The 13,103-nt window shown below is 44.4% G+C and overlaps 1 protein-coding gene across 3 annotated transcripts in view; it reads left to right on the top strand.

Moving 5' to 3' along the window:
* Positions 1–13,103, top strand: part of FRMD4B (FERM domain containing 4B) — a 360,069-nt gene that overhangs the window by 161,424 nt on the left and 185,542 nt on the right. Inside the window, exon 1 of one of the 3 annotated variants that reach the window (XM_043443091.1) lies at positions 4,545–5,069. The exons of 1 other annotated variant lie outside the window; for it this stretch is intronic. In XM_043443091.1, the coding sequence (XP_043299026.1) occupies positions 4,908–5,069 (162 nt within the window). In that variant the 5' untranslated portion in view covers positions 4,545–4,907. Of the gene's footprint in view, positions 1–4,544; positions 5,070–13,103 lie in introns of those variants that run through there. One more of the 3 variants, XM_043443090.1, reaches the window with a different exon arrangement.

Genomic DNA, 13,103 nt, shown 5'->3' with positions numbered 1-13,103 from the left:
AAGAGGGCCACTCAGCCACCCACCTCCACTCACCTGTAGAGACTCCTCAGAAAGTTAAACAGTCCAACAGAGAAAAGGAGAACGAAAAAGGGCAGTTTTCTCTTTGTAGGAGTGATGAGAGACTTCTGTAGCAACTCAAGGCCCACTGGAGGAATCAGCGTTCCACTTTGGGGTCCACGTAGGGAGGATTGTTTGAGTCCTGTGCCTAAGAAAGGCTTCGATGCTATGAAGGAGCCTGCGATTTAAGTGAAATGATAAAGCCAAAAATTAAAATGCCAAAAGATAAATAGCTTATGATTAAAATGACTATGCCTCATTTTTATGATAAATATTTTTTAAAGGGCTATGTGAAAAGGATAGGAAATGGCATTCCAGTTTCTTCTCAATGGGCTTTGAGTACATTACAGCTCTTTGTGAGTGTATGAAAACCTTTATAGAGTTATTGTTGCATCTCCAGTCTGCTTTTTGGGAGAAAACAGCAAGAGGGAAGAATGTTTCCCCCAACAAGTCCTGTGAGAGGAGGAAGATCAGGGTGTGGGTTGAGCTCGACCAAGGTTCCTCGGTGTCCACACCACTGATGTTTTAGGCAGGAGAGCGGTCTGTTGTGGGGGCTGCCCTGGGCATTGTAGGATGTTGAGCAGCATCTCTGACCTCTACCCACTGGAGTCTGGTAGCATCCCCCAAAATGCCTCCAGACATTGTAGGCAGGGTTGCAAAATTGCCCCTAATTGAGAGCCACTGAACCAGACCGTGTTTTATCCCCCTCAAGCCCTGTGTCAGACATGGTCTGTCAGAATTCAGCCACACTGGCTTTTCAGCTGTGCAGAGACGAAAGTTTAAAAATATCCACCAGCGTGCAATGGACTCGGTCGCTTTGATGGGCAGAGGGGACCTCTGGAAGCCGCTGTGATAGAACTGCTTATCTCTTTCCAGAGACAGGGCTTGGCATTTTGTGCTGGCCTCCTGGCACTGTGCTCTTCTCCCTGCTGATTGCTCAGAGGAGAACCTACAGGAGCCTCGGGGATAATGACAATTTCTCTTTTACGTCTGCAGCAGAGCTCCCAGGAGTATGAGCCATGCTGTCACCTGAAGCATCTTTTTAAGCCTCCGGAGAGAGCTGCAGGAAATTACAGTGTGTTGCAAGGAACTCTTTTGCTAGAGAGGGGGAAAAAATCCTCTTCTTAAATTTCAAAAAAAAAGCAAGATAATTTTGAAGTCAGCTTGATTTAGCTCCCTTTCCCCAGGAAATTTTAGACCAGCTTCAAGGGTGTGTGTCTGGGAGCTGGTTTGTCCCGCGTGGCTCGTCCATTTTCAAAAGGATGCCACCCTTGGATCCTTCTTTTCTCCCCTGCTCCACACCTGGGTTCAGTTGCCACCCATTGTCAGCCCCTGGTGTGAAGAACTTACTGTTCATTCCCTCTCAAAGCGGTCTTTACCTAGATCTTTGAACTTCTCCTTCTGCAGAAGAAGAAAGCTGTTTGGATAAGAAGCAGCATCCATGTTTATATTGGTGGGCACAAAATGTCTTTTCTTCTCTTCCGTCCAGCTTGGAATATCTACTGCTTCTCCAGTTCCCCAGGAAAGGTTGGCTGTGTGATGGGGAAGATCCAGCTTCAAAGAGCTTTTGAGGGAACTTGGAAGTTAAAGACCAGCACCCCCCAAAACCACATCACCACCAACTTTAACCTCCAACATACAGAAAGATCTAGGAAACCAGATGTAGATAATCAGTAGAGAAATTTTTTTTTTGAGAATTTTTTTTAAACATGTTTTACAAGTACTATTTTATCTAAGGGGCTTCCCAGATAGCTCAATTGGTAAAGAATCCACCTGCAATGCAGGAGACCCCGGTTTGATTCCTGGGGCAGGAAGATCCACTGGACAAGGGATAAGCTACCCACTCCAATATTCTTGGGCTTCCCTTATGGCTCAGCTGGTAAGGAATCTGCCTGTGATGCGGAAAACTGGATTCAATCCCTGGGTTGGGAAGATCCCTGGAGAAGGGAAAGGCTACCCACTCCAGTATTCTGGCCTAGAGAATTCCATGGACTGTATATAGTCCATGGGGTCACAAAGAGTCAGACATGACTGAATGACTTTCACTTTCTTTTCATTTTATCTAAGTACCAAAAAATGAAACAATTCCTAATTTTGGTAGTGGTGATCATTTTTTTCCTTTGGGCGCTTATTTTTTGCCAGTCATCGCATATTTCATCTGTGTGCATGCTTAGTCGCTAAGTCACATCTGTCACTTGGTGACCCCATGGATTGTAGCCCACTAGGCTCCTCTGACCATGGGATTTCCCAGCAAGAATACTGGAGTAGGTTGCTGTTCTCTTCTCCAGGGGATCTTCCTGACCCAGGGATCAAACCTACGTCTCTTGATTTGGCACACATGTTCTTTACCACAGAGCCACCAGGGAAAGCCAGTGTGTTTTACTTACTCTTTTCCAAAATGATATGTAGTAGATTCCAATATTACCCCTGTTTCATAGATGAGGACACTGAGGCTTTGTGACTTTAAGGAGGTTGTGCGGGGTACCACAGGTCTTCAGGAGCAGGGATTTAATCTCTTTGGAGACTTAGCTCCTAGCTACCATGCCCTGCAGTAGTGTTTGTCCATCTTCAATGAGAGTCAGAATCCCCCAGAGGCCACATGAGACCTCAGATTCCCTGACCACGCCTTGATTCTGGAGGGGGCCCAAGAACTGGCATCTAGTTCCCAGGTGATGTTGATGTTGCCGGTTCAGGGACTGCACTTTGAGAACCCCTGTACTACCTCACCCCATTTTCTAGAAAATAATGTAAGCCCTGACTTTGAAAACCTTGAATGCAAATCACTGAGGTTGGAATTGACCACTGACATTAGGCCAGTTCACAGATAGATAATTGCCACGGTGTATCTAGAGCATCTCTTCTGAGAGCATGGTGTCATGAGACGGAGATAATTGATCTGTTGTAGGTTTTATTCTGGTATTCCCTTGGCTGCCCATTTCCGAGAACACAGTCACACTGCATTGTTAAAAAACAATAAAAATGTACCACCATCATCCTCTTATACTCATAGGCCCATTTTGAAGTTCAGTAGTTTTCCATTAGAAGGATGACATTTCATTTTCAAACTATACTTGGTTCATTGTCTTTTGACTCAGTGCGACCTAGTATTTTCTGTGTAAACACTGTGACCATTATCTTGGAAAATATCATCAAAATGCTAATGCTAAGGAACACATAGAGCAGATTTACTGTGAAGAAAGGTGTGCAAATCTTGCATCAGGGCAGATGTCCTCTTAACTATTTCAACAAAAACTCTTAGGCAATTTTATTAGTAATAATACAAAGTAAAAAGTAAGAAAAGAAACATCCTTTAAAAGTTCCCCGATTATGATCACGTTGAAAACCAGGCACTTTGAGGACAAATTTTTTGTGTTCTTTTGACTGGTTGAGTTTTGCCTGAATTAAGATTCCCAAGGCACATTTGAAACCTGAAATAAAGCTGATTTGACTTGTCGATAGTCTGTTCTGAAGCTTTCTGAACTAGTTCAGGAGAAAGGCTTTGGCACCTTTACCTTTCTGCCACTTAATAGCAAAGATAACACCCCAGGTGTGAAACACCAGTAAAATACAGACAGTTGTCCTAAGGATGGATTCAGGAAAAACCACCGCCCTGAAATTTGCTGCAGTCCTGTTGCTGTGAGCAATGTTACACTATTGTTTGGGACTGAAATCTGCACATATTTCAGAGGAATAATAGAGACTAGTGGTATGTGGGACTCCTCCGGCTCCTTTTTCCAAATGCCTTTGGGACTATCAATTTCCTGGGGGAGAACTTAAAAAAACAAAAACATTCATTATCTGGTGACTTCATAAGTGGTGGAACAGCTTTCTTTGCTTATGAGTGGAAAATAAACTATCTGCCTGTGCAGGTTTGTGCTAGCAGTGGCTGCTACACCTGCGCAGAAACTGAATTTTCCAGAACCAAACCAAGGATTCTCTTGTGTGCCTCTATTTCCCAGCAAAGAACTCTTTGCTAGAGACCCAGAACGGTCTTTGTGTTTCTCATGAGCTGACTGCTGCATTGGAATTAGCACAATGCCGGGGTCGAGGGATCCTACTCTCTGGTTGGCAACAGGCAGGTTATTTCCTCTGAGACCCCTCGAGTTAGGAGCAAAGGCAGGTTCTGCAATCAGGAGCACACTGTTGCTCTGAGACTGGTATCTTCACCTTCTGTCTTCAGCACAACCAAGGAAACGTTCAGAGCTGTTCCCCCGGGAGTGGGGTCCAAAGGGATGCTTCGGAGGATTTTTTTTTTTTTTATCCCTCTTGCATCTCTAGCTGCCAGGAGACATTTATCAGTGCAGACAGATACCAAGCAAAAACCCTGTAGTGTAAAGTAAGGTGCTCCCCAAAGCGGATTCGGACATTGGGACTGGTGTGTGCACGCGCGTGTGTGGTGTGTGCAGGACGCCAGCCCAGTGCGCTGAGATGCAGCCCTCCTGTTTGCCTGCACAGAGTCGCTCCACTCCCCCCGCTGCCCAGCGCACTCGGGGAGCGCCAGGGGGAGTCCTCGCTGGTCCGGGCTTCCCGCGCCCCGGGAGCACCGAGGGCTCGCCTGGCGGAGCTTAGCGCAGCTCGCTCGGCGCTGCCAGCAAGCGGGCGGGGTGGACACTGGGCTTCTGTGTGCCCGCCGCAGCCGTTGGCTGGCGGGCGCCCAATCCCGGGGCATGCCGCCCGAGCCTGGCCGGGACGCACCGTGAAAGACCAGTTTGGGGGAAGGCTTGACCCCCGGCGGCCCGCAAGAAGCCGGCGTCCGGAGCCCAGGCGGCCGGGCCGCTGCGATCGGGCTTGTGGGGCTGCAGCTGCGGGAGCCCGCCGGGCACCCCCCGGTTCAGGGGGAAGGAGAAGGCATGGCTTCAGTGTTCATGTGCGGAGTGGAGGACCTGCTGTTCAGCGGCAGCCGCTTCGTGTGGAACTTGACCGTGTCCACGCTGCGGAGATGGTACACGGCGAGGCTGCGGGCTTGCCACCAGGTGCTGCGGACGTGGTGCGGGCTGCGGGAGGTGTACCAGGTGAGCCTGGCGCGGCCCTAGCGGGATGCCTGGCGCTCGCGGGAAACCGGTTCCACCTGTATGATTTTATTGTCCCTCTCCCTCCAACCGCTTTCTTTTTCAACTCCTAGCCGACTGCTTGACTCCTGGGTCAAAAGCTCAGCCACTGTAGGTAACTGCTGCCTGATAAAGCTTGTGAATTTTCCCCAGTGTGTAAGGGGCACCCTCGGTGAATTACCCTTGTCTTCGCAGACATCTATTACAGAGCGATGGTGTTCCGGCAGGGCACTTAGCTCAGAAAGCTGTAGCTCTGCAGCAGAGCCTCTTCAGGGAGCAACTTTGACATTCACATGATTCCTTCCTTCTCATTTCATTGGGGGTGAAGGTAGGCATTTCAGGGAGCAAGGATTTCACATCAGTTTATGGATTCACACTCTTCCCTTTGATTTTGCCTTTCCATCAGGCAGCCCCAGCTTGCAAGGCAGAGCCAGGAAAAGCTGAATCTGTGTCTGCTGGCTTTTGGAAGGAAGGACAGCAAATTGTGAACACTTTGCAGGAGGATGACGGGCTGGGGAGGGGAGTGGTGGCCTGGCTGAGCGTTGGAATGCTAACGTTTGGATTTACTCCCTGTCACACAACACAGCCTCTTTATTTCTCTGCTAGGTCCCGTCCTGCAGGCAAAAAATGCTGCAACTTTGTTCAGTCTTTCTGGGGCTGTCGCTTCCCTTCATTGTTTAAAAAACAGTCATTTGTGGATTTAGAAGTCCTGTGCTTTGGCTGTTAATATTTTGTTTTTTTAAAAACAGTGTTTTTAACAAAACACTGTTAAGTGTTTTGGTTTTTTTTTTAATCGACATTGCATGTAGGGAGCTTCTACCTGGAGTTTATCACGTTTTCTTTCCTGCGATGTGGAATCAGCTTTGTTGCAGATCCTGGATTCTCCCTACTCTGACCATGTTCTCAATGTGGCTCTAATTCATATCTCATTGTATTGAGTCCCATATCTGATCAAGCTGCTAGTGTTGATAAGCCATTTTCTTCCGTCAGGCAAAATGAAAAAGGCCAGCACCTGGGATCAAACTGTGGGCATCTAAAGAACCAGCGTGGCCTTGTCATCCTTGACATCCACGGCATCCTTGTTAAAATGTGAGAAAGGTTGTACTTTGCGCTTTCCCGACTCCTGCTTTGGATAACGTGCCTGAGATGTCTTGCATTTTGAAAGACTCCAGAAGCCCGGTTGAGAACCAGGGCAGCGTGTGGCGGTTTGAGAGGATTATGGAGCTGTGGAGACAGCCCATCTGGTCACATGACACAGATCACCTGGCTCTTTGGAGTCAGAGGTGTGTCTGCCTCTCAGCCTTTTTCTCTTTGGGGAAATCATTGTTCAGTTTGGTCTGTAGGAGAAGTGACCCTGATACAGTTATGTTTTCACTTTTTAACATGTGAGAAAGTTTCCAAAGGAGAGCACAAGTACTCTGGTTAACCATACAACCCTTGTGCCCCTCACCCAAAGACTCCAAGGACTCAGAGCTCTTCTCCTGGTAATGAGCCATTCAAAAATGACAGTTTCAGAAGCCTGAGACTCCACACGTTCTTTGTAAGGTTGATCAGTAATTATTTTTAAGCAGAACTGCAACTTGAACCTACTGAACTATAGGTTTTCTCTTCTATAAAATGGATAGTGACAGAGCCAGTACCCTCTCATAACAAGGAGAAAGACCTAAAATAACGATGACCATCTTTTGCTGTTCAGTTGCTCTGTCGAATCTGACTCTTTGCAACCCCACAGATTGCAGCACTCTGGGCTTCCTTGTACTTCACTATCTCCCAGAGTTTGTTCAAATTCATGTCTATTGAGTCAGTGATGCTATTTTACAAGTATTAAGTCTTAAGTAGTCAAAGTTCATGTCTTTGGAAATAATTTTAAAATATTTTAAAACTTGAGAGAACTGTAGATTTTTCAATTGTGCAACACAGTTGTTAGCAAAGAAATTTCCTTTAATGTCTTTCAAATTTGAACAAGAAATAGACCTGAGTGGCCATAAAATAGACTGGTTAATACCTTTTACTCCAAGTTAAATAGACATAGGAGCAAATCCTGCCTCCGCCTATGTATGGTCATGAGTAAGTTATTTAATTTTCCTATTCTTCAGTTTCATTGTTTATAAAATGGGAAATATAATAGTACAAACCATAGAGGTTGATACAAGAATTAATTGACAGTGCTGAGAGTTTTTAGGACATATTCAGTAAATGTTATCTGCTTTACCAGTTGGGCTATTTTTATTGCAATAGGAAAATGAACTCAAAGTAACCTGCAGAATAAACAGTAGGGACTTCTGACACAACTGAAAAATCTAGCAGCAGGATAAGCTTCAGGTATGGCTTGATCAGGGCACTCTGGTTGTCCTCCACGATTCTTTCAGCCTTATCTTGTTCATGCAATGGCTGTGTGTTAGTTGGTTTCCTCCTCGTGATAGCAGATAGCCACAGTAGTTCCAGGACTTAGGTCCACATGTCAACCCATTTAGAAAGAAAGAGGATTTCTCAAAGGCACCAACTATCAAAAAATAATTTCCCAGTTTGCACTTTGACGAGTCAGTTTAGGGTCTGTTCTCACACCTACTGCCGTGCACTCATGGGCACGGGGAATGGGAACATAATTCCTGCATTCTCAAAAGGGAATGATAGGGCCCCCAACAGGCCAAAATCATTTTCTAGGGATAAGAGGGAGGCCAAAAAAAAAAAACTTAGTCTTTGGGTATAAAGCATAGGTATACATACAATACATGAACAGATATACAGTCTACTTGTGGAATTTGGGGGGTGAGGTGACTAGCGAACAACATAAATATCTTCAAAGGCTCCTTAAGGGAGTGATAATGAATAAGAAGATTGAGAAACCCTAAATTTCATCGGTTGGCTTAGGCCCCTGGGGTTGCCACACCATTTCTGAAGCCAAGAGTGAAGTTGGCCCCAGCCAGATGACAAAGCTACCAGACAGTGGGGGAGGGATGCAGTCAGTGTCCACTCTACCTGCATTTCCAGAATCTCAAATCTAGAGCTCTTTAAATGATTATTTTTCAAGATAAGTACAAACACTGATGCACAAATATATTTGTAAGTATCTTGCAACAGTAGTTTGTTCAAGTTTGGGGGTAGGAGGCCCGTTATTAGAATACCTGTATTGCTGTCCCATAATTATAAATTCAAAATCACATAGGGGAATGCTCCATCGTACTGGTCATGTTTATGGCATGTGAACTGGAAACTTCTAGTCTCAGTAGTCTTGTTTGTAAGAAAATTGAGGATTCAGTCACTCTGGAGAGTGAGGGTGGGGCAGGAGATATCCATTACATGAAATACCTGGCCGTCCCCGGGGAGTGTTTTGTTTATTCATATACTATAAGTGAAATAAGATCTCTACCTATTCATAAGGAACTTGGCAACCACATCCTTGCCTGGCCAGCACAGCCGGGAAGGCATAATTTCTTTGGAATTGAACACTTCCTCCACTTCTAGATATTGGAGAGGCTAGAGACTTAATTTGCCAGAAACCATGAATAATAAAGATACTAGCTACAAGGCATTTCTGTAGTCATGCAACTAAATAAAAAGCAGACTGAGGCTGCACCAAGGCTGCCTTTTAACAAAGACTTGCTTGATGAGTAAAGGTTTGAATTTGGTCGACATAGCAGACATGGAACATTCACTCTTCCATTTAGGGCTGAGTATTAAAAGCTGATATATCTCTCTTGTTTTATCTTGCCCAGATGGGTTGCGGTATCACAATTAATTAGGCTTAACAAACAGTTAAGGCGGAAAATGATGGGAGAGTGTCGTTGAAAAAGGATCAACACTCTCTGCTTTTTATTAAGTGTGACGTGTTCTAACAAAGCCCTCAGTTTGTTACTTGGGATACGTTTTCCTTTCATCTCCAACGTCTCAAAGGTAGAGTTTCTTGCAAACCCTGAATGGAGTCATTTTGCCTCCAGGAGGAGGTACTTTGGACAGAATCTAGGGTACTTCAGTGACCATAACAGACTGGGTTAGCTCCCTGGGGCAGACAGCTGGCAGTGATGGGCAGCAGGCATGCCAGATCACGGCAGAGGCTGTGGGCTCCAACTTGAGCAAATCTGACCTTGAGTGAATTGCTTTTTCTCTCTGAGCTCCATTTCCTCCTGAATAAGAGAGGAGAACTGTAGCCTTGCCATTCTGGATAGTGTAAAAAATTCATGAGATAATGTGTGTAACCCTGAATGCCTTGCGTGGCACAAGGACATAAATAAACATTAGCTCTCAGGTACATAAAGAACTGAACACCAGACCTGAAGAAGGTATTTGATAAAGGATTGCTTAGGGTTTTAATTGTTGTTTTTATAAGTGAGACTGATTCTCTGGAAACTGAATTTCCATCTGTATATGCAAAAATGTTCAGAAAGAGAGACTATGGAATCTCCCACACAGTCAATACAGGATAGACCTTGGGTATCCGGGCTTATGTTCCAACACAGTAGATCCACATTTTTTGACGGCCTGTACAAAAATCTAGGAGGTTGTAGACAGCTAGCGATAGGGTCTCTGAGAAGATAATCTCTTTATATTCCAAGACTCTGATGACCCGTAAATCAGTAACACCTGAACTTTCCATCCTGCCATATTGGTTATGGGAGACCAAGTCTCCAAATGGCAGTCATTCATTGAGCTTTCAGTGACCTGTGTATGTTTCAAACCATACACCCTTTGCTTGGCCCCACCTTCCAGTCTCCACAGCCCCTGGAATTACAGAGGCCAGAAGCAGGGCTGACAAATTACAACCCACAGGGGAAGACTGGCCTGCCTCCTGTTTTTGTAAATAAAATTTTATTGGCTTGCAGCCCTACTCATTCACTTACATGCTGTCCATGGCTTCTTTTGAAAAACAATGGCAGAACCAAATTGTTGTTACTCAACTAGTTCAAGTTGAATAGTTGATACAAAGAATGTATCGGCCACAAAGCTGAAAATATTTACTATTAGGTTTTTTAAAACGGAGAAAGTTTGCCAATCCTCAGACCAGAAAAAACAATATATTGGGCAGAGAATGCTAGAGGAAGAAAAGTTTAGAATTCAGTCATAGAGAAATAGAACTTGAAGGAATATGGAAGAATTTTCTCATAAAAAACCTAGTCACTAGGAAATTAATCAACAAATATTCAGGATCAGTGTTCAGTTTGCCTTTGCTAGGTCCTTCACTGTAGAACGTGGTTGGAGTTACAGATTGATTCATTCATTTGTCCATATATTCATACCTAAAATAATTTTCAGGTGCTTACTATGTCCCAGTTCCTGTGCCGAGGTGTTAGTAAGACAAAGTCAAGTAGATTGTCTCCTGTGTTCAAGGAGTCTATTGTCAAGTAGGGGAGACATTTAAGAAAATGAAACTCTGTGGAAGGATTTTACCTGGGTCCTTCAAGTGCTTAGGGAGTTTTAATCAGACAGGAGTAAAGCGAACGGGGAGGGATAATGGAAGCCAAGGAGGCTTCCTACAGGAAGTGATTCTCAAGTTGAAGTTAGAAAGGACAATTTGGAAGTTAGGTGGAGAAAGGCAGATGGGCAGGCATTTCAGGCCGTTTCAGTGGGGAAACAAGCTCTAGGGTAGGAGGATGGTTATAACGAGTTTTTAAGGTTGATGAGGAAAGAGGGGCTTCCCAGGTGGCACTAGTGGTGAAGAACCCACCTACCAATACAGGAGACATAAGAGGCACGGGTTCGATCCCTGAGTCGGGACTATCCCCTGGAGGAGGGCATGGCAACCCCCTCCAGTATTCCTGCCTGGAGAATCCCATGGACAGAGGAGCCTGGTGGGCTACGGTCCATAGAGTTGCAAAGAGTTGGACGTGACTGAAGCAACTTAGCACGCATGCACAAGGAAAGAGAGAGAGAGACAAAGTCGGAGACAGGGTTTCATTGGGGGTAACATCCAGATTTGAATGGTCTTTTATTTTAAGGTTAGGATTTGATGTTTTTCTTCAGAACTTTGAGGGCAGGAGACAGATTAAGTTAGAACTGTCCCTGGCAGCAGTGAGGCTGATAGATGCAAAGGGTGGGGGCACAGTGGAAGCAGGAAAGGAGGGGACCTTAGGAGGCTGTTGCAGTGATGTATGTGTGTTGCTCAGAATAGGGTAGGTTTTACTGTGGCAACAAACAGTCCCAACATCCTAATGGCTTAAAGAAATAAAAGTTTATTTTCGGTTCAGACTACCTGTCCAATTGCAGGTTGGCTGGAAGCTCTGCTCATCACTGTCACTCGGGTTCACAGAATGTTCCTGAACATTGCCAGTTGCCATAATAGAAAGTGAAGAGCCCTTCAGGGCTTTGCACTGGCAGTTCAGTGCTTGGTCTCTAAGTAACTCATGTAAGTTGTTTCAACTCATTGGTCACATCACTCACTCGAGCACAGGGTCCAAGGAAAGCAGTCCTTCCACTGAACAGCGTGAATGTTGGTGCAGATTTGGTGCCATAAGAAGCAGACTCTGAAACAGAGATTAACACGCAGGAAGTTTACTAGACAGTGCTCTGAGGATCTCTACTGTAGAGAGAATAGAAAGAAGTAGGATTGAACAGAGGGAGAAATTGGGTTACAGTCCAGGCTTAACGAAGGCTTCAGCTGACCCCACCAGTGGCTCTGAACCTAAGAGTCGTCTCCAGTTGGAACAAGAGGCCTGGGGGTCCCCACCCCACCTTCGTCACCCCTCATTGGAGATGGGCTGCCCTTGAGTCAGTGTTATGTTCTTGAAGTAGACATCTCTCTGTCATTCCTTAAATAAAATCTGAGATGACAACTCAGAAATCTCCAGGCAGCTGATGGAATAAGTCTGGGCAGCGCATCATGCAGCAGCTTATACAAATGTCTGCCCGACAGGTGCTAGGGTCAAAGTCTGAACTGTGGCAGGGCCAGTGGGAAGGAAGTAGAGTAAAAGGATTGCGTTGATGTGAAGGATGTAGAATCGAGCTTTAAAACAGGGCAGTCTCCCAACTGGCTCCTATGCTCTGTTGAATGAATTGTGCAACCATGGAGTTAGTTAATAGTAGCAACACATACAGAAAGAAGCAAAAACTTGGTTGATAAATGAAACATGAGTCTACTTACCACTGAGAAAATTGTCTTCTGTATTTTCATGTAACCACAGACTAGGATTTGATGGAAAATTGGGATGCTTGGGTACCTAAAAATTGATAAGAAAACTATCTTAATATTTGAGCCCATTATTTAGCATAAGTAAATTTCTAAAGGACCATATGATTCAAGATCAACAGAGTCGCAGGATCTTTAAAAAGCACTTTTGAGCCCTCGTTGTACAGTCTGTGAAACATCAGGTTAAGAATAGACTCTCCTGCCCTTTTCAGGTCGGTGATTGTTTTTTCCCTTCCAACTTTTCCTGGTGGAGCTGCAGCATAAAATAACTTCCTGTTCATCCCCTACTTACGTTTCTTCTAAACACTGTGTTTGGGATGCCCAGTTTGGTTGTGGAAAAGTGTGAATGACTCAAATGGGATAAAAAAATTGAAATTAACATTCATAAGTAATTATATATGTGTGTGTGTGCATATACATACCTAAAAGATATAAATTCTGACATTCGTGAAATAAACTTTAGCCATGAGGGAAACTGGTCAATATGGTAAATTAAATAGAGCCATTTCCCCCTATTATCCTAATTGTTTTTAGTTTCTTGAATTTTGTGTGTGGGCAAAGCTTATTGCTTAAATAATTATTTTCTCCTTAACTAGCGTTTTTATATAGTCTTACTGTCTTGACAAATAGCTACTAATTATTAAGCAGCTACTATGTGCTATGCCTTGTGCCTGGTACTTTACATGTATTATCTTTTTTAAAATAAATGTATCTTTGGGGAAATATTTCAATATACAAAAGTATAAATGATGATATAGGTAAAAACCCACGTAACCACCGCTTAATTTTAGGCATCTTAATATTTTACCATGTTTTCTCTGGGTACTTTTTTTTTTGTAATACGATAAAAATTTACAGAATCAGTTGAAACCATCTTT

The sequence above is a fragment of the Cervus canadensis genome, chromosome 22 (assembly GCF_019320065.1).
Source record: "Cervus canadensis isolate Bull #8, Minnesota chromosome 22, ASM1932006v1, whole genome shotgun sequence".
Taxonomy (NCBI): domain Eukaryota; kingdom Metazoa; phylum Chordata; class Mammalia; order Artiodactyla; family Cervidae; genus Cervus; species Cervus canadensis.
The sequence above is the reverse complement of the archived record's forward strand: the minus strand, read 5'-3'. Positions and strand labels throughout refer to the sequence as shown.